Consider the following 18742-nt stretch of genomic DNA (forward strand, 5'->3'; position numbering starts at 1 on the left):
CGAGGTGGTTCGGGGACGGTGCTGCGGACAAGGGCGCGAGTGCGCGCGAGGCAGAAGCAGAGCGCGTCAGTGGCACGCGCGTCGCGCTGAAGGTCACGCGTCCAGTCGCGGGTTCGTGCCGCCTCCTGGCCGCTGGTCCGGGGACGGAGCCATCTCGTAGCCGGCTGAGCATCATGGTCAGCTCTCGCCCCCACCGGGCCTACCCCGCCTTCACCGCACTTTCAATTCCTTGCACCCATCATCAACCATGTCCTCTGCAGACGAATTTCGCCGCCGCACGCTCGCGAGGCTCGAGGCCGTCAAGAACCACCTCCCCTCGTCCCCGCGCGCTGACCGGCTGAAGGACAAGGTCTGCATAATCACCGGCGCTGGGTCGCTCAAAGGCATCGGGTGCGTCGCGCCGTCCCCTGCCTCCGTAATCATGCTCATGAACAGGCGGTGACAGTCGCGCTTCTGCCATCCTCTTCGCCCACCAAGGTACGTACAAACGCGCACGCCCCACTCGCATGTAGCCCATCTTGGTGCGTTTCTACCAGGTGCCCGTCACCTTTACCTCTCCGACTACGATGCGACAAACCTTCCGGAGCTCAAGGCCACAATTGAACGTTCCTACCCTGACGTCAAGGTGCGCTCCCCCCTTACCGGTCTCACCGCGAGCCCTTCCTCACGTTCGGCGGGGCGCAGGTCACAACTCAGCAAGCTGACGCCGCGGACGAGGACACCGTCAGGGGTCTCTGTGACCGGGCGATGAAGGAGGAAGGCCGTCTGGACGTCTTCTTCGCCAATGCACGTGCTCCGTCCTACTCATGCTTTGATCCTGCATTTATGCTGTGGTTTGCTAGGCCGGCTGGGCCTCGTCCGCTTTCCTGACGGACATCGACTCCAAGCTTTTCATGGAGTCCATGCGCATCAATGCTCTGTCGTGCGCCCGTTTCCTCTCCCTATACGCGCACACTTCCACAACTCGTACCCTACCAGGTGCCTCTTGGCCGTCAAGTATGCCTCCGCCGCAATGCAGAAGACGAACCCGTCCCGCGGCAAGGAGCACAGTGCCGGCAGCATCATCCTCACCGCCTCCGTCGCGGGCATCCGCTCCGGTGCCGGCACCACCGACTGTAAGTCCAAACCGCCTCGCCCGCATTCTGACCCCGCGCTCACGTCTCTCCAGACAGCGCCAGCAAAGCCGCGTGAGTAGGGCTTCCGCCACAACGCGCCCATCCGCTCACCCACGCGTCCCGCCCTGCAGCGTGAACAGCATCGTGATGACCGCCTGCAACCAGCTCGCGCGGCTCGACATCCGCGTCAACAGCATTTGCCCAGGCCTCATCGAGACCGGCATGACTGCGACAGTGTTCGACGCGGCGCGCGCGCGGGGCACCGAGCGCAAGATCGGTCAGCTCAACCCGCTTGGTCGGTACGGTGTGCCCATAGGTTTGTCCGCTCACGCCCTCTGTGGTTGTTGTTTGGGGGTACTGACATATTATTAGAAATTGCCAATGTCGCCATGTTCCTGGCCTCGGACGAGGCCAGCTATGTCAATGGGCAAATGTGGGCCGTCGATGGTGGCTTGTCCAGCTCGCACCCCGTCGTCCCCGGAAAGCTGGCGTGAACCACCTGCCGCGACCCGATCGAGCGAGCACCTTCCATTGCGTAGTCGAAGGGCCAGTTATGAAAAGAGCGCCTTAGCGCTTACGTGTCCCAACTTCTCGGGAGCGGCTTGAGTTGTGCTCACCAAGGATTGATGTGTTCATACATTGTATACAAAATGGTGAACCTCGCGTCGGGTATATTCATGCACGCTTAATACCACAAACATTCAGTCACCCCAGTTCTTGTGCTAGTCGGTCGGTCGGACACCCTCCGACGCGTTCTCAGGCGAAATACCTCGACGATCCTCCTTCCTCTAACAGGCGTTCCACAATCAGAAGGCTCCCAAACGATAAATGATTAGCTTACCATCCGTGTCCCATGGCTCAAACCAAGATACAGTCTAAAAAGGCGTTCGCAGTCTTCATCTCCATGGAAGGGATAGTCAGCGCCCAGACGGTAGGCCGCCGCGAAGCCAGACGTGACTGCAAGCTCGTGCATATTCAGGACTAGAACGGAGGTCAACGCGGCGCAAGCGTCCAGGACTACGGCACTCACTAGACCATGCCCCCGCGTAACTGTCGGCAAGTCGTCAGTCGGCGTCCATGCTCTCCACAACGTAGAAGAACGCACTGAGTATGCCGCTTGCCATTCACAAACATCATCCACGGCACCACCCCCGCATAATGCTGCCACCGATGGCTCTGCTGCTTCCACCACTTCTCGTGCACCCTCTTTTCTTCCACGATCTCCCCCACGTCCATAGATCCTGGCTCCCGTCCCGGTCGAGGAAGATAGTCTGGAACACGTGCCTCTCCAACGGCGGCTCCGCCAACCCCTCCGCGTTCATCCCCGTCCGCACCTCCTCTCCTACGCTCTCCAGCGCCGGGTCCTGCGCCCGCCGCGCTGCCTCGGGCGGCGGCTGGCACTCGTTCCGGTGCGCCGCGCGCTCCTGCGGGTCAATGGGTCCTGCAGGCTTCTCCCCGCGGAACTGCGCCTGGTAGTGCGTGAGGTCGAAGCTCATCTCGATCTTCGCCCGGTCGCGTTCGTATTGGCGCGTGTAGTACAGCGGCCGGAAGTTGTGCGAAGCGAACGCGAACGCGTCCTCCATCCGCGCGCGGTCTTGCGCGCTTGCGCCCGCGCTGAGCGGCGCGTTGTGCTTTGGACTGTACTGAACTTCGTAGTTCTGCGGGCGCGCGGAGTCAGCGGGGTGTTGTTTGAACGAGGAGCAAGGGCGCGCACCCGCTTCATGTACTCCAGGTCGCTGTGCGTGATTGTGACGTCGTGGAGGTACTTGACGTTCCCGAGCACGGTCCGTTCCCTCCAGGTCGCCTCTTTTCCCAGTAACTTCAAGCAGGAGTCCGCGTCGACGGCCAGGATGAGCTCGTCGAAGAACGCGGTTTCTGGCTGACACTCGTGTCCGGTATCAGCCTGCCGATACTCGATCTGCACGGGCCCGTCTTTCTTCGCCGCACGGGACACAATCCTCAACACTTGGTGTCCAAGCTTGAATTCAACGTTGCCGCGTGACGAAGTCTCTTCGACCCACGCGCCGTACACATTCTGGAGCTAGATACGTGCGCAAGTCGTTCAAGTCCCGTAGATCTCGGGGCGCGGGAAAAACGTACCTTCGGGAACGACAACATTGTCGGAATAGACGCGAGCAAGCTCTTCTCATTGTACTCGAACAGCTTCATGCTTGGGTCCATGAACACGCGTTCCTGCGTACTCTCGTTAACATATTTGCTCATGTGCCACGGGGGCACACTCACCAGAATGGCTGACGAGATGTACGGTGTCTGATTGCCCGTGCCAAAAAAGAGCGCGACGAGCGGGTACACCATCCGCTCGGCGAACCCGGTCGAGAAGCGAAACATACGGAGCATCACATGCACCGGGACGACAGCAAAGAATGGCTCGAGTCTCTTAATCGTCTTGAGCGCGCCGCCGAACCGAGCGATGTCCTTCTGGTACTCCGCGACGAGCTGCGATGGGAACACGTTCGACCAAAAGTGCTCTCCCTTGCCGAAGCTGATCCTGCGGGAGGCAGACGCAACGGGCGGTGAACAACACGCCCTTCCAGGGACATTGCGCACCAAGGGAAAGGGATAACGACACTCACTGCATACCGACCTCCGTCGCCTCGAAGCCGAGCATGCGGAACATGCGCAGGGTGTTGAAGAACACGGGGCTGCACCCCTGTACCCCGTCGTTGATGTATGCCGCACCGTACGTACCAGGGTCGATATCGAGCGAGGTTGCCATCCCGCCCGCGACAGATTCCTTGTCAAAGACAGTGACTTCAAAGCGGTCGGGGTGCTTGCTGAGCGCGTACGCGGCAGACATGCCTGACGCACCGGCGCCGACGATACAGACGCGCTTTCGCTGCGGTGCAGACATGGGGTAAGGCAGAGGGCGAGGGAGGCCGATGTATGCGCTCCGTTCGCACTCGCTCGCCGTCTTAAAGGGCGTCCCCACCGTCGTCACCGCGCGATCGAGCCCCGCGTGCGTGTTGGGTGCCTTTGGCGATCGCTCCAGACGCGGTCACATGACCGCGTCGCGTCTCGACCAAACCCAGGTATCCATCCAGGCTGCAGGGTAGAGTAAATACACGCGAACAGTTAACTCATCGGCGTGCATCATAGATCGAGGACCTGGGCCTCTAACCACGCCCAGAGTTTCCGTCCCAGCTGTCGATCCTGTGTCTCTTCTCGTGCTGCGCCTAGCCGCGCCCACGGGACCAAATACTGGGAACGCCGTGTCAGAAAAGGCGAAATGCCAGCAACGACATCAAGACGCTCACCTGGCCTCCTAGCCGGAGCCCATGGGGTGTCGTACCGGCCCATAATGGTGTCAGCGCTCCCATCGATGCTGGGTATAGCATGGGCGCCTGAGAGACGCTGTGAGCATGGCGATCTGCGGCATGATGAATGGCAGACCCTGACCGAAATGACTTTCTCGAACGAAGAGACGTGTCTTTGATGTTCAGTTTTTATGTTTCCCGGATGTAGTGATATCGAAATGATCCCCTGGTCACCGTATCGTCTTTGCAGTTCGGATGAAAAGACGACGGTAGCCTGAGAGCGGGCATGAACACTCGATCACGACCGGAACGCGATGTCAAAACGAGACGACTCACGAACTTGCTTTGATAGTGTAGTTTCTGGTTGCCAAGTTTCATTCGTTTTGGGTGATCCTGCAACGTATCGAAATCGATGCCGGACGCGAACGAGTGAGCCATCGACGAGATGTTGATTACACGCGAATGTCGATCCGACGAGGTCGAGGCGCCGGTAAGGAGGAGCGGGATAAGGAGTTGGGTGAAGTAGAAGTGACCCAGGACGTTTGTGCCAAACTGGAGGTCATAGCCGTCGGCAGTCAACTGCTCGACAGGGGGGAACATGACGCCGGCATTGTTGAAGAGGACGTCGAGCTTGGTTTCGTTCCTGACGACAACAGATGCAAACTCGGTCCTAGAAAGACGAAGACACAGAGTTGGACAGCGTACCTGAGGACATGGTGTGCCGCAGCCTTGACGGAGGCGAGATCGGCAAGGTCGAGGTGAAGGAAAATGGCGTCCCTGCCGGTCAGCTTGCGAAGGTCTTGGATGGCAGCAAAGGCCTTGGACTCCGAGCGGGCAGCCAAGTAGACTTTGGCCCCCCGACTGAGGAGAGCCTAGCACAGAAGAAGGGTTAAAGGTGGATGATGCGGGAGACGGTGGAGAAGGTGCGTACTCTGACAGTCTCCTTGCCTACGCCGGTGTTCCCGCCAGTGACGATCATGACCTTGCCTGCGAGGTTGGACATCTCAGAGACGGACCATTGTGGTTTTGGAGGGACATGTGCGAGGTGTGAGCGGACGTAGGTGCCCATGGCGGAGACGGGGGACTAGTGCGAGTGAGTGGGTCGAGGTGTGTGCGCGGGGCGAGAGGGCGAGGAGGGCGGGACGGGGTGGAGGCGGAGAGCAGAGAACGGAGGCGGGTGCATAGCTATAAGAGGATAAAGAGAGTTTGTGGATGGGACCGGAGGAGCGGGACGTTTGGGAGAGGCGGCAAGCGGGACTAGGCTGGAGAGGGCTACAGGGCGGTCGACGGTCGAGGACGATCACCAGCCACCCGCTTGTTCAGGGCCTTCAATCGGGTTTAATTAACCTTCAGCCGCCGGCCCGATTGGCGCCCATCCCGCTACCCGGCGGCCTGTCCCGCGGCGGTCGACTCCTCCACCCCCGGGTTGCACCCACTCCCTCGTCTCATCCCCGAGCTCGGTCACACACCGCGACCCCAGCCCGCCTCCGCCCCCGCCCATCAGATCTGTGTCAGCTGCGAGGATGACTGCGGCCACGCCATCTTCTCCCACTCGCACTTCTCACGTCCCTCCTCCCGCGGCGTGTGCACCCCCGTCCTCTAAAGGAAGTTATATTGCGTCGCCCCCATCACATCTCCTCCCACAACGTGGAGGTGTTCGCCACTTCTGACCGCGACCTTCATCTTCGTCCATCTCTCCTCGCTTGGCCTAGTCCTCCAGGAATGCCTGCACGTGCTGCGTTACGAACGTTACGTCCTCCGCGTTCGCACCTCCACCCGCTAGAGAGGGCCATCCGTCAGTACTTCGCGCCCGCCCAGGGACGACAAGCCGACGCACCCGCATGCCCCCACACGCTTTCAATGACCGCCAACTCCCCGTCTCGCAAGCCCGCCACCTCCAGCTCGCTATCCTCCGGCTACACCCGTGCGTAGCGCGCATCGCACGCCGGATAAACAGAACGCCCGCCAGTCAGCCGCCGCGCTCCATCTCGACAATCGGAATGAAAGCCAAAGGCGAGAAGCAGCTCGCAGACGCAGGAGAAGCGGCCGAAGGCGAGGGAAGCGAGAACCGCGCACTCACGCAAAAATATAGGTCTGTCCGGCACGGCATAATCAGCCCCCGCGCGCGGATCCCCGCCAGCGCGCCTGCGAAGTCCTCCACACCCGGGACGACGAGCGAGATGTCCCCTCGCTGCCACGTCTCGAGCAGCGCGAGCATGTCGTTCGCGTCCCAGTTCGCCACGTACCGACCTTCCCAGACCTCGCGGAGAAATGCGTCCAGGGTCGGGTACCTGCAATATACCAGTCAGCCGCGACGGGTACGCATGCCGCTCGTCACGCTCGGCAGGCAGGTGGGGACCGAGGGTACGTACGCGCCGCCGAATTTGTATAAGTGTTGGCGGAACCACTGTAACAAACAGATAAGGCACCTTGGAACGCCAGTCGACAACCGCCCACTTGATGGGCAAAGGGGGGGATTTCACCAGAACAAATTGCTTGAGAATACATCTCCGTCCTGACAACATGACGTCCATGATGAAATGTGGGCCATGTGCTGTCAGCTTGGGGCTTATCAAGTTCTGCACGGTCGCACGAGTTTCCTTCCAGCAAAGACAAAATATCGCCACGAAAGAGGCATATCTCACGTCGTTGGGGTGAAATCCCCCCATCCGCCTGTCCATCCCATGCACGCATGCTCACCGCCTGCCCGTACGCCCATGCGCTGTACGCCCGCCCGAACGCGCGGATGCTCCGCTCGGGCGGCGCGGTATAGTGGCCCTCCGCAAAGTCGGCACCCGCCTTCATCGCCGCCTTCGGGCCCTCGAGGAAACTGCGACCGACCGGCGCGATGAGCACCGTTCAGCACCATCGGGAACCCCGCGCACCAGATGTTGTGCGGGCTCGTCCGCGCGGACGAACAGATGGCCACGAACTTCTCCACCACGTCTGGGTACATCGCCGCCCAGTGGTACGCCTGGCATCCGGCCGACGTCAGTAGGCCCCTCGCACGCCGCCTGACCCTCGGCTCCACTCACCTGCTGCCCTCCCATCGAGAAGCCGATCGCGCAGCGAACCTTGGAGACCCCCAAGTGCTGGAGGACGGCATATTGCGCGCGGCTGCAGCGTGGACGGTCCACATCCGTGCCACCCGTCACGCGTCATATATCATCGATCAGCAAACGACGTGACGGCGTACAGAGGCGCACGCGGAAGACAGATGTCGCAGAGACGCACATGTTGTCCGCGTACGACACCGCGGGGAAGTACGGGCCGTTGTATGGCGGCGGCTAGGGGAGCACGGTTCAATAAATTTAGGCCGCGGTCGTGGCCAGCGCGGGTGTAAAGCGGTCGGCGCTGCGTACCGTGTTCGACGGCGAGGAAGACTGATGGGACGTGCCGCGTCAGATCCCAGCGGTGCGCCGCGTAATTTAGCCACAGGAGGCTGGACGCACCTCGCCGTTGCAGAACAGCGCGAAGGTCACGACGAAATACCTGCGCGGGTCCAGGGCCTGGGCGGTAGCATTACGTTCGTCACGCCATTCGTGAGACCACAGAAGGCTTAGGCGGCACCTTATTCTCCCCGACAAGGTACATCTGGCCTGGTCCGGGTCGGCCCCCGCTCAGTGATCGTACAGCGGGTGGCGCCACGAACTGACGACACTTACTTCCTAGCGCCAATTTCGCCCCGTAGCACGTCGGAAACACGATGCAAGGGTTCGACACGTCCCCAAATGTCTGGTACGCCGTCACCGCGTCAGGCAGGACGCCCCCGTGGACCTTGAACCGGCCGTGGTGGTGGTATTGGACACCGCTGTCTGCCATCGGAGTCAGTCGCAGGGAAGGGAGAGTACGCGGGAGGGCGCGACGGCACGCGTTCTTATGGGCATATGAGGGCCTGCCGACTCCCACGCCCCGGGTGCCCGACAAGGGTAAGTGGGAACGAGAATCATCTGACCCTGGCGGCACATATAGATTGCTGGGTGAATCCGGATATTTTAGGAGCAGTCGTTCGGGAGGTAGACTATACAAGGACAGGTCTGCACACGCACCAGATTTAGGGCGGCATCAGCAGGGGTTTAATCCATTGTCCATCGCAGTCATAAGACTGCATGTTCGTTGTCGTTCGAATACTACAACGATTTTGTGACAACCAATCGAGGCTACTAAGTCTAGGCGATGGCCGACAGCCCTCGTGTCTAGAACTGAGCCACCGTAAACCCTTACTTGATTTCGAGGAGCTTGACCTCTACAGGTGAACGTGAGTGATCCCGACAGTGCAATTGAGATTAGCCAGCGCACCGAAGATCAGAGTCGAGTTGGCAGGGATGCCCGGCATCTTCTTCTTGCCGTAGCCCATGGCAGCGGGAATGGTCAAAATTCGCTCCCCTCCAACCTGCATCCCGGCAATGCCAACGTCCCATCCTATACGTTATTGAGACGTCAGTCGCAGCCGGAAAGGGACCCAAATAGGATTGCGAGAACGCACCCTTGATAACTTCCCCGGCACCAAGGCGGAATTTGAACTGGAACATCACTGTCAACGCTGACCCGGATGACACGACAGGATGAACAAAGCGCTCACAGGAGAACCCTTCGTGTTCTTATCGAATTCCTTGCCGTTCTCGAGCTTGCCAATGTACCGCATACCAACGGTGTTGCCGCGCTTAGCCTGAGGACCCGTCCCGACGGTGGTGTCCGCGATCTTCACACCTCCCTGCAGCACCTTGGCGTCGCCTTTCTTTCCCGCGTCACCCTCCTCCTTGTCCTTTCCCTTGTCCTTTTTGTCCTTCTTATCCTTCTTGTCCTTTTTGCTCTTCTCCGTCGTCTTCTCCGCCGGAGGCTCGACAGCCTGACCGTCTGTGCCCTTCTGCTTCTTCTTCTTCTCGGACTTCGAGGCCTTAGGGCCGTCCGTTTCCATCACGTCCGACTCACGAGGACGCTTTTTCGACGGTTGCTCCACTTTAGGCTCGTCCTCCACAACCTCCTCGAAACGGCTGCGAGCCGGTCAATGCCAGGATAGCATACATAGCGGCAATAAACGTACTCCTCGTCGCTCATACCGTCAAGCTCCGCGGGGTCGATCTCGACGTCCGAGCTGACATCCTGGAGGTCGAAGTCCTCTTCTTCGTCGCTGAACGGATCCTGGTCGGGCGAACGCTGGTCTGTTCATTCTGGCGTCAGCGCGTGCGAAACTCGAATGGGACTTCAAGGGAACGTACCGATGTAATTACCAGTCAGGTAAACCGTGCTGGCGGACGCGAGGGCTTAAACAAGCACGGTCAGAGGTACAGTGCGCAGAGACTCACTTCTTCCCGACGACCTCAACGACATACTCGGAGTCCTCGTTCAGCACGATGTTCACAGTCGCCTGCTCAATCTGCCAGAGACATGAGTCAGCACAAATTCGTTTTGGAGAAGCCCACGCACGCACCCTGCCGCACGAGAGGGAGCAGAGGATAGTGGACGTGACGTTCTCGCCCTCCATCTTTTCCTCTTCCTCGTCTTCGTCCTCATCTTCCTCCTCGCTGTCCTGCCCCGCACCCGGAGTGCGGTACACAAGCCTCACACTAGTACGTCCCGTCGTGTCCGCAACCTCATCACCGAGCGCGACGTTCGTGATGCGGAGGTCCGCCGGGGGCTCAATCAAGGCAGACACGCCCGGCTTGACCTCGAGACTCCTGCAAAGCGAGAGAAGACACGTTTATGTGAAGGCGTGCGTTACGCGTCAAGTGTGCTCTCGTACGTACCAGAGAGCGACGGCAACGGCCATGGTGGACTGGGAGAGGTGGAGGAGGTTGGAGAAAAGTTGCTCGAGGCAGGCGCGCCCCACGGCACAAATTTGGGCGCGTGTTTCGCGCTTCGGCGCCTACCTGCTGCCAGGAGACGCCCGCGGCCGGACAGATGCACTGTGATCTGAAGTCACTTCGTCCTCGTCCCTTCGCGCTGCCCACAAATCCCTTGAATCGCTGCCATGGTGAGCACATATGGATTTTTGAAGGGTCTTAGTACGCTGATGTGAGCATCTTCCTATGCAGTCTAACGTTCTTCGCCCTTACCTTGCCGCCGTCCGGTCGACACTGACTGCCGCCCTCACGCTCGAGGACTTCTCCTCTCAAGTACGTACCTCAAGCCATCATTTTGCGCGCGAAAAGCCTGACATTACATTTTTCAGATTGTAGAACGGCACAACAAACCAGAGGTTGAGGTTGGGTGCGTCTACATCGCGGGACCCGCTGATCATCCTACTGAAAGGCTGTATTCAGCGCATCGAAAGAGGTCCTCCTCAACCCTCTCACGATCTCACGAAACGAGAATGAGCGCGTTCTAGTCGAATCCTCGGTCAACTCAGTGCGGATAAGCATCAAGATCAAGCAGGCGGACGAGATCGAGCGGATACTTTGCCATAAGTTCACGCGGTTCATGATGCAGCGAGCGGAGAGCTTTATTGTGCTTCGGAGGAAACCAGTCAAGGTGTGTTTCCATGCCTGCCTCTTTTGTGCATGCATGCGACGTGAAGTATCATCAAGGGCTACGACATTTCCTTCCTCATCACCAACAACCACACGGATACTATGCTGAAGCACAAGATCGTTGATTTCATCACTCAGTGGGTCTTGCCTAGTCACTGGGCGCTGGGAAATAGGAGTGTGCACTTACACCTATGCCAGGTTCATGGAGGAGGTGGACAAGGAGATCAGCGAGATGAAGCTGAGCCTGAATGCACGCGCTCGTGTTGTAGCAGAGTCATATCTCGGCGCAGTGAGTACACGATTCCCTCAATATCTCGTATCACCAAATGAACTCCTCCCTCGTCCGCAGTTCTCTTCGTGAAATGTCGCGTGACTTGTGCTAGAATGGAGGAGATGCAACCCGGGCTAGGGCGAGTGAATGTCCAGACCACTCCCGATGGGGCATACGCCAGGACATGTAAAGTACTGGGAAGGATGGTCAACTGTAGCAACATAGATTCAACGTTCGTCTGTCCGCCGAGATATCTCTTCGTGCATGCAAATCTTTGGGTGGCTTCTTGTAGAACAGGTGGCATATGAAGTCTAAATTCGTCAGACGTTGAACTCCGCGGAGTTGGTCCAAATGCCTAGTTGGCAGGAGCATGGCCAGTGCACTACGAGTAACCGCCTTCGTCCGTAGTGAATACGAAGCTTACATAAGCCGGGAGACGTGTTGCAGAAAATCCTTACATACCGCAGCAGGCGGATGTATGACGTACCGTCGTACGTGCGACGCGTGCGTGGCGCCGGTCAAGTTGCTCTCTGCGGCACGGCAACGGCAGGTTCACCCGGCTTTCCCTCACCCATCATGCCCCTTCTCCCCCGTTCCCTCCAGGCCATCGTCGTGGTCACCGCAGCCATTGTTTTCTTGGGCACGCTCTTCTCTGTGCTCACTGACTCCTACCTCGACACCTCTAATCCACTCCTCACCACACTCCCTCATCACCTCTCCGCGACGCACCGCTTCGCATCGAAGAAGAACATACTCAACGTTTACTTCACCAAACGTCTCTGGGCCTGGTCGACCGCGACTTTCCTTGCCCTCTTCACCACCTCCTCCGCCCCCGCGCGCCGCGCGGCTCGCGCGGCTCAATACGTCCTGGCCACCGCCCTCTTCCTTGCCTTCACCAGCTGGTTCTTTGGCCCCTCCTTCCTCGACCGCCTCATCCTCTCCACCGGCGGCGAATGCACCCTCCACCTCCCGTCGGGCGACGCCGTCGCGGTTCCGCAAGAATACTGCGTCTCGCGCACCACGCTCTCCCCAGGAACCCACCCTGCGATCTTCGCGGGGCACCTCCACCTCCCCTCCGACGGCTGGACGGGTGTCGCGCGCCTCCGGAAGGGCCACGATGTGTCCGGCCATATCTTCCTCCTCACGCTCTCGTCCCTCCTTATTGTGGACCAACTCCGTTGGTCGTTCGGACACGCACGGTCCGCGGCGCATACGCTCGCGGTCGTGTTTGCGAGCGCGGTCCTCGGCGCGTCGCTGTTCGCGATGTACACTACGAGCGTGTACTTCCACACGCCGCTTGAGAAGTTTACGGGCTACGGTGAGTGGAGTCGGTTCCATTGCAGCCAGAGGTCTCACAGAATGAGCTAGTGCTTGGGCTGGTGTGCTTCATGATCACCCGCCTCCCCCTCTCTTTGAACGCCGTCTCTGCCTCGATACCTGTCGCTACCCCTCAGTGAAAAGGACATTTTTGACCATCGTGAGTGGTCTTCTGCATCGTCTCCACCTCTCTGATATTTTTCATGAAGTTGACATGACGCGATGTAAACTCGACCCTGTCGAACAAATAATGCTGCTTGCGAGTGTACATCATGCTGTTTAGAAAGAGATAGGTCATAACTGTGCACAAATTGTGCACACAAACAATGTAGTGGGTATATGCAGGATTCTCTGAAGATGTCGCGCACTTCCTCTTCGCCTGTCCTGCTCACACCCCGTGTGGTCTTTTAGATGACACTGGAATTTGACATGGCCGCACATTGGCGACCCTGTTAGGCGATCTTGCGTCCCTTGTCAAACACCTCAAGAGCATACGTCGCTTTGCGGACGCCTTCGAATGCCTGAGCGCCGCATGCACCAAGCCCCCTCTCCCTCCTCACCGCGTCACCCCAGACACGTTGCTTGCTTTTTGAATGCAATAACGTCCATTTCAATGCCGCATCCAACTCTCCTGCACCTGCAAGATTGGCCGACGACACGTGTCCATACGATAAACAAGGCTTAAGGACCATTTAAGTATCCAGCTCTCTTGCGCGTGGTGCTAGAATTTGCAAGGGAATGATGCACCGCGTGCTCTATACTATTACATCCTTGTTACGCCCTAATGTACTCTTGATTTACACTCCCTTCAACGTTCACTGCTCCAACCAGTCGAGGAAGTCCGGCGTGAAGTACGTCAGAATGAGTGTGCACCCTGCATACGGCTAGTGAGCCGAAGTGTTCAGAGGTCCCAACCATAGCAACATACCTGCGCGTACGAAACTCTCAACAGTCTCAAACGCCATCGTCTTCAGATCGTACACACCCGCCCGCGCTCCAGCAACAATCATGGCGTATTCGCCGCTGACCTGGTAGCACGCAAGGGGGTGGTCGCGGGCGAGCTCCTTCGCGTCCTGGATGATATCGAGGTAGGGCATCGCAGGCTTGACCATGATAATGTCCGCCCCCTCGTTCACGTCACGCGTCTGCGCGAGACCCACGTCAGCCGACAACTCCCGCAGCGCAACAACCAACACTCACAATTGCGCGCCGCGCGAGGCCCTTCGCCGTCGGCGGGAGCTGGTAGCACTTGCGATCCCCGAACGACGGGGCGCTGCCGGCGGCCTCGCGGAACGGGCCGTAGAGCGAGCTCGCGAACTTTGCCGAGTAGCTCATGAGCGTGCAGCGGTTCCCGAAGCCGCCGTCGATGAGGGCGCGCTTGATCGCCTTGATGCGGCCGTCCATCATGTCCGAGGGCGCGACGCAGTGCGCGCCCGCGCGGGCGTACGCGAGCGCGACCTCGGCGATGCGCGCCGCGGACGGGCCCTGGTCGAGCGAGCCGTCGGACGCGAAGAGGCCGCAGTGGCCGTGCGACGAGTACTCGCACAGGCAGACGTCGCACGCGATGTACATGTCCGGGAAGAGCGTGCGGAGGAGCTTGATCGAGGCGATGACGGGCCCGTTCGGGTCGTCCGCGGGGCCGCCGCGCTCGTCCTGCGCGAGCGCGCGTGAGCGGGCGGGGGGCGCGAGACGGGAGACGGACACACACCTTGTGGCAGTGGAGGGGCACGCCGAAGAGGATGACGCTGCGGAGGCCCTTCTCGACGAGGGGGGCGAGGAACTCCTGGAGGCGATTGACGCCCCACCTGCACTGGCCGGGGAGACTGGAGATCTCGACGCGTGCGTCCGGCTCGTCGGTGATGAAGATGGGGTACATGAACATATTCTTGGTGAGCGTACGCTGTCCCTGCCAGGAGCGCGACAGCGGGTGCTGGTAGCCACCCTGGAGGATCGAACTGGGCGCATACACTCAGGCAGTGGGGGACGCGAGAGGGCGAATGACTCACGAGATTTCCATTGGCTCGAGAGGCTGGTAAGGGTCGGACGGTGGTGGAGAGGCGGGGGAGTCCAGGGTGGGCGTGCGAGCGCAGTGAGGACGATGGCGGTTTTAAGAGAGCGATGAAGAGATGGGAACAAGCGACGTGGCCAGGCGGCGGTTGGTATACACGCCGTGCAGTGAGAGTGCGACAGTGCCTGTCATTCTGGATCTGCAGGCCGGGTGGGCGCGCGACTAGCGTCCGCGCGCGCCTTCCGGTCCTCCCCGCAATATTCGTTCGCTTTGCTCTTGATCACCACCGTCGTAAACTCGACCTCGCTCCCTTCACCACGCGCACGAGTACGAGCACAAAGAAGCCGCTGGTGACAGGATGGGTGCGCGCGAGTGTGGCACTGGCAAAGCGGACTATCGCCGAGATCAGACTTTCCCACCGTTAACGTGTCTTTCTCTCGTCCCATGCATTTGCGGCTCACACAGCCCGTTGCCCGACCACCGACGGACGTCGGCCACTCTCACTGCTTGCCATTTCAGCCTTTCACAGCACCTAGCTTTGGCGGGCGTGAGAGTGGCGGGGCGGCGGGTCAAAGTAGGCCGCAGTCCGATTCCGGTGGTGGGGGAAACGGATACAACACTCCACACTGCCGGCGAGCCGCCCTTGAGGGACTCACAGGATCCTGACAGTTCTTGCCTGGAAGTGATTGCCACAACCACATCAGAGCGCGCGGCGCATAAAGCTGCCCCACAAGAAGGTGCCCCACCTCTCCAAGCGGTTCGCGCAGCGTCACTGCAACATCATGCGCTCTCCAGTTCGTCGAGCTCTGGTCACGATGCTCTCCTTCCGAGCCTCGGTCCGACACTTCTCGGGAAAGCCCATCGCTCGCGTGCTTGGAGCGCAGCACGTCTCCAAGTATTTAGCGCACCAAGGAGTTGTTGCCTGGCCCCCGAGCTCCATCCAACTTCTTGCCCCCCATGTCCACCAATATACGTGCGTACTCACTCCCCATCCCCCATGCTCTCGCACTCGTTCACCTCCCTTTAGCCCGCATAGTGACTCCCGAAGCATACCCAATGACCGAAGAGCCATCGTCTCTCCCCAACTCTCGTTCACCGACCCGACTTCTTGGCAAAGGCATCGGTTTCAGCAACATCGCTGCGTCTCCTCAGCGAGACCATCCGCCCATTTACGTCCCCCTTCCTCCACCGCAGGATAACGGCGCTTCTCCTCCACGCAAATGTTTGTCCACTATGCACATGCATCCCAAAACCTCGTAGGCTAACTACACTGTGCCTCGAAATAGGGACGCAGATGGATCAAGACGAGACGGATGAGAAAGCACGTCAGAAGGCCATGAATGGGCTCGTGGCATCCTGGATGGACCGCCTGCAGCTCATCAGTTTGATCGTTGAGTCCTTGAATGCCGGTCCGGGCGAATATATGCATTGACTCGTCATCATAGACGACATTCTTTGCAGCGATGGAATCTCAACTCCTAGGCACAACCGTCCCAGATGAACCCGGGAATGACTCATGGCCTAGTCAACTTGCGAATGTGGTTCTGACTGGCGCCCTCGTCGTCCACGTCTTCGCCGCCATCCTCGCCTTCCTTGCCGCCTTCTTTCTCATTCGCTACAAGCTCGCCACCGCAAAGCGCGAAGAGCGCAAGGTCGAGTCAGGCCTCGAGAGCAGCGCCATCACACCCTCGAGCAGCACCGGCCCCTCGCGCTCTGCGACCGGGCAGACCGACCCGCCGATCTGGTCGGCGAACCCGCACCTAGAGCAGGTGGGCCCGTTCCGCCGCGGGCAGCCGCCAACGCACTTGCTCGACCACTGCCACTCGCTCTGCATGTGGCTGTCGATCATGGGCTTCTTCTTCGCGCTCGTGGGTGTGCTCTGCTTCGCTTGGTCAAGGCTTGCGCTCAGCGGAGGCATCTTCGCGTCGGTGTGCATGGGCATCTGCCTCGTTACCGGCGTGGCTGCAGTCTTCTGGCCCATCTCTGGGCCTCATCGCTGAGCTCTGTCTTCGTCTGGCTCTGCTTCAGTTGTACTACATTGAAACACATTATGCACACGACGTTTTACCTGTAGCAGTAATTTTAATCTCTCGTGTTTTGGATCTAATAATATGATGTTACTGTGTTCCTTCCTGCGAATCAGCTTTGAATCGGCGCCCGCGCAAGAGTTGCGCACATGCCGGCATTGAACCTCTTGCCTTTTGCCACGACATAGCGGTCTCGTCGCGAGCCACACATCCCCCAGTCAGCGCATAATCTGCGGTCCCTGTGCACCTTTTTTTAGCATCGCCCTGCACTGCCATTGACACTCACTGTTATCATTTCGAGCCTTGACGGCCCCGAACTTCAATGTACCTGGCCAGGGACTCATGCGGCGCCCCCGGCCCGGTACCACCCATCGCTCGAGCTGCAGCACCGTCCACTACTTATCCTCCAGCACCCTCAGCCGTCTCCCTACCTCCCTACCCACATCCTCTCTCTTCGCGCCACCACCACCACCACCACACCATCCATTCCCCCAAGATGGGCAAGAAGAAATCCTCCGCGCCGCCCGAGTCGCACCTCGTCCTGCCCCCGCACCCCGCGCGACCAACACCGACCCTCGCGCCGATCGTCGACACCCACACCCACCTCGTCTCCACCTACACCGCGTACCGCTCCAAGTGGCCGCGGGCGCGCACGAGACCATCTTCGACTTCGTCCGCGCGCTCTACCCTCCCGCCGCGGTGCGAGCGATCGTCGACGTCTGGTGCGACCCGGCAGAGAACGGGCTCTGGCGCGAGCTCGCGGACTCCGCGCTCGAGGAGGCGGACCGTCGCGACAAGTGGGGCGGGGTCGAGTATTGGTTCGTTATGGGTGCGTCTTTCAGTCGTCTCTGGGGGGCGCGCGAGGTTGGCCGGGGCACTGATGCGCCTCTACGTCTACTGCAGGTGTTCACCCGTGAGTTGAAGCATCAGGTCATCGTCTTCCCCTTCCTGAGAGCTCCTTCGTGCGCGTGCAGACATGAAGCCAAGAACTACACCGACGATGTGGAACGCGCGATGTGGGTACCGTCTCCACATGCCGCTTCAAGTTCGCGCAAGTTCGCTCACCCCACCGGCACTCTTCGAAAGTCTAGAGGCGATGGCCCATCCGCGCTGTGTCGGCTGGGGCGAAATGGGGCTCGATTACCACTACGACAACTCCCCACGCGATCTCCAGCAAGAGGTCTTCATCCGCCAGCTGAAGCACGCCGTCCGGCTCGGGAAGCCGCTCACGATCCACACCCGCGAGGCCGAAGAGGACACTGAGCGCATTCTCAAGGAGCACGTCCCAACAGACCACAAGGTGCCAGCTCTATGCTCTTCGCACGCTGCCGCAGCTCAGTGAACCCCGTGCCGCCGCAGGTCCACATACACTGCTACACCGACTCTCCCAAGTGGGCCGAGCGCATGCTCGCGCACTTCCCTAACCTCTACATCGGCATCACAGGTCAGTCTCTCGCCCCGCTCGTCCGCGCTCCGCTAACCCTCCCGTGCGCAGGCGTGATCACGTATGCATCGAACCTGAACACGGCTGAGGTCGTCCGGCGCCTCGCCGCAGCGTCCCTGCGGACCGACGCGGCGCTCCGGATTCTGCTCGAGACCGACGCGCCGTTCATGGTGCCCGCGACGCTCTACCCGTCGCTGCCGACGCTCAAGGGCCGCCTCCCGCTCTCGCACTCGGCGATGATCCCGTGGACGGCGCAGTTCGTCGCGGACGTCGCGAACGAGCACGCGTGGACGCGGGGCGAGCCGCCCTACAACGCGCTCCGCGTCCTCCGCGAGGGCGAGGCGAACGCGAAGGCGGTTTACGGCGTGTAGAAGGAGCGGGCCGGGCGATTGGATTAGAGGGGCGCGATGGCGCGCGGTGGAACGAAGCAAATATGAAGTGCACTCGCGCGCGCGTTGTGTAGCAAGCTGCGGTCGGCGGGCTCGGCCTCCGTCCCGTCGGCATCAACGATTGGGCGTTGAGAAGACGGCGGAGTGCCGGTGCCCTCACGCCTGACAAAGCTCATGGGCGTGATGGTCGCGGAGGTGAGCGAGCGGGTCAAGTGGACCAACGCGGCGTCCCCAGGCGCGCGATGGCCGGATCCACGGAGGTGCGGATCGGACTGCAGGAGAGCGCGATGACGAAGTATCGCCCTGCCGGCGAGGGAGGAAGGGGGGAGCACGCCGAGGCGCGCGCGTCTTCGAAAAATACTGAAAGATGTAGGTGTCACTGGTCCAGCCTCGTCGCTGGGCGTGAAGGACTGGACAGCAAGATGG

General features: G+C 60.1%; 10 protein-coding genes across 10 annotated transcripts; 5 read left to right on the forward strand and 5 right to left on the reverse strand.

The window, feature by feature from the left end:
- Window positions 1-247: 247 nt before the first annotated feature.
- Window positions 248-1609, forward strand: BXZ73DRAFT_97669 (NAD-P-binding protein; the record flags this gene model as incomplete). Its single annotated transcript, XM_048027447.1, has 9 exons — window positions 248-390; window positions 446-477; window positions 537-625; window positions 685-771; window positions 843-922; window positions 979-1115; window positions 1169-1187; window positions 1247-1431; window positions 1488-1609. The coding sequence occupies 9 exons, from the start codon at window positions 248-250 to the stop codon at window positions 1607-1609; spliced, it is 894 nt and encodes a 297-aa protein (XP_047881510.1).
- Window positions 1610-1947: 338 nt separating this feature from the next.
- Window positions 1948-3987, reverse strand: BXZ73DRAFT_87899 (FAD/NAD-P-binding domain-containing protein; the record flags this gene model as incomplete). The annotated part of the gene is made up of 8 exons (XM_048024759.1): window positions 1948-2096; window positions 2146-2165; window positions 2221-2319; window positions 2346-2773; window positions 2830-3156; window positions 3216-3308; window positions 3360-3624; window positions 3710-3987. The coding sequence occupies 8 exons, from the start codon at window positions 3985-3987 to the stop codon at window positions 1948-1950; spliced, it is 1659 nt and encodes a 552-aa protein (XP_047881511.1).
- Window positions 3988-4226: 239 nt separating this feature from the next.
- Window positions 4227-5459, reverse strand: BXZ73DRAFT_87900 (NAD(P)-binding protein; the record flags this gene model as incomplete). Its single annotated transcript, XM_048024760.1, has 6 exons — window positions 4227-4334; window positions 4391-4477; window positions 4533-4664; window positions 4727-5033; window positions 5096-5262; window positions 5322-5459. The coding sequence occupies 6 exons, from the start codon at window positions 5457-5459 to the stop codon at window positions 4227-4229; spliced, it is 939 nt and encodes a 312-aa protein (XP_047881512.1).
- A 639-nt stretch (window positions 5460-6098) lies between these two features.
- BXZ73DRAFT_74544 (homoserine O-acetyltransferase) lies at window positions 6099-8212 on the reverse strand (the record flags this gene model as incomplete). Its single annotated transcript, XM_048022040.1, has 11 exons — window positions 6099-6169; window positions 6228-6306; window positions 6471-6681; window positions 6763-6797; window positions 7091-7220; window positions 7276-7364; window positions 7426-7507; window positions 7625-7677; window positions 7843-7899; window positions 7961-7989; window positions 8056-8212. 11 exons carry the CDS (start codon window positions 8210-8212, stop codon window positions 6099-6101), a joined length of 993 nt encoding a protein of 330 aa, XP_047881513.1.
- A 398-nt stretch (window positions 8213-8610) lies between these two features.
- On the reverse strand, window positions 8611-10160 carry BXZ73DRAFT_74545 (uncharacterized protein; the record flags this gene model as incomplete). The annotated part of the gene is made up of 9 exons (XM_048022041.1): window positions 8611-8636; window positions 8690-8812; window positions 8877-8913; window positions 8973-9384; window positions 9435-9552; window positions 9610-9638; window positions 9697-9767; window positions 9822-10068; window positions 10138-10160. The coding sequence occupies 9 exons, from the start codon at window positions 10158-10160 to the stop codon at window positions 8611-8613; spliced, it is 1086 nt and encodes a 361-aa protein (XP_047881514.1).
- A 259-nt stretch (window positions 10161-10419) lies between these two features.
- Window positions 10420-11221, forward strand: BXZ73DRAFT_97674 (actin-like protein ARPC3; the record flags this gene model as incomplete). Its single annotated transcript, XM_048027448.1, has 6 exons — window positions 10420-10506; window positions 10563-10600; window positions 10654-10861; window positions 10918-10997; window positions 11059-11149; window positions 11210-11221. 6 exons carry the CDS (start codon window positions 10420-10422, stop codon window positions 11219-11221), a joined length of 516 nt encoding a protein of 171 aa, XP_047881515.1.
- A 486-nt stretch (window positions 11222-11707) lies between these two features.
- BXZ73DRAFT_41100 (inositol phospholipid synthesis and fat-storage-inducing TM-domain-containing protein) lies at window positions 11708-12588 on the forward strand (the record flags this gene model as incomplete). Its single annotated transcript, XM_048018701.1, has 2 exons — window positions 11708-12449; window positions 12500-12588. 2 exons carry the CDS (start codon window positions 11708-11710, stop codon window positions 12586-12588), a joined length of 831 nt encoding a protein of 276 aa, XP_047881516.1.
- A 675-nt stretch (window positions 12589-13263) lies between these two features.
- On the reverse strand, window positions 13264-14465 carry BXZ73DRAFT_97676 (tetrapyrrole biosynthesis porphobilinogen synthase; the record flags this gene model as incomplete). Its single annotated transcript, XM_048027449.1, has 5 exons — window positions 13264-13322; window positions 13377-13593; window positions 13649-14101; window positions 14157-14403; window positions 14455-14465. 5 exons carry the CDS (start codon window positions 14463-14465, stop codon window positions 13264-13266), a joined length of 987 nt encoding a protein of 328 aa, XP_047881517.1.
- Window positions 14466-15512: 1047 nt separating this feature from the next.
- On the forward strand, window positions 15513-16456 carry BXZ73DRAFT_87906 (uncharacterized protein; the record flags this gene model as incomplete). Its single annotated transcript, XM_048024761.1, has 3 exons — window positions 15513-15678; window positions 15743-15846; window positions 15902-16456. The coding sequence occupies 3 exons, from the start codon at window positions 15513-15515 to the stop codon at window positions 16454-16456; spliced, it is 825 nt and encodes a 274-aa protein (XP_047881518.1).
- Window positions 16457-16979: 523 nt separating this feature from the next.
- BXZ73DRAFT_97678 (uncharacterized protein) lies at window positions 16980-18298 on the forward strand (the record flags this gene model as incomplete). The annotated part of the gene is made up of 7 exons (XM_048027450.1): window positions 16980-17090; window positions 17141-17312; window positions 17387-17396; window positions 17458-17499; window positions 17570-17783; window positions 17843-17927; window positions 17979-18298. 7 exons carry the CDS (start codon window positions 16980-16982, stop codon window positions 18296-18298), a joined length of 954 nt encoding a protein of 317 aa, XP_047881519.1.
- Window positions 18299-18742: the final 444 nt, after the last annotated feature.

This window comes from Epithele typhae (genome assembly GCF_022376455.1).
Source record: "Epithele typhae strain CBS 203.58 chromosome Unknown BXZ73scaffold_5, whole genome shotgun sequence".
NCBI lineage: Eukaryota > Fungi > Basidiomycota > Agaricomycetes > Polyporales > Epitheliaceae > Epithele > Epithele typhae.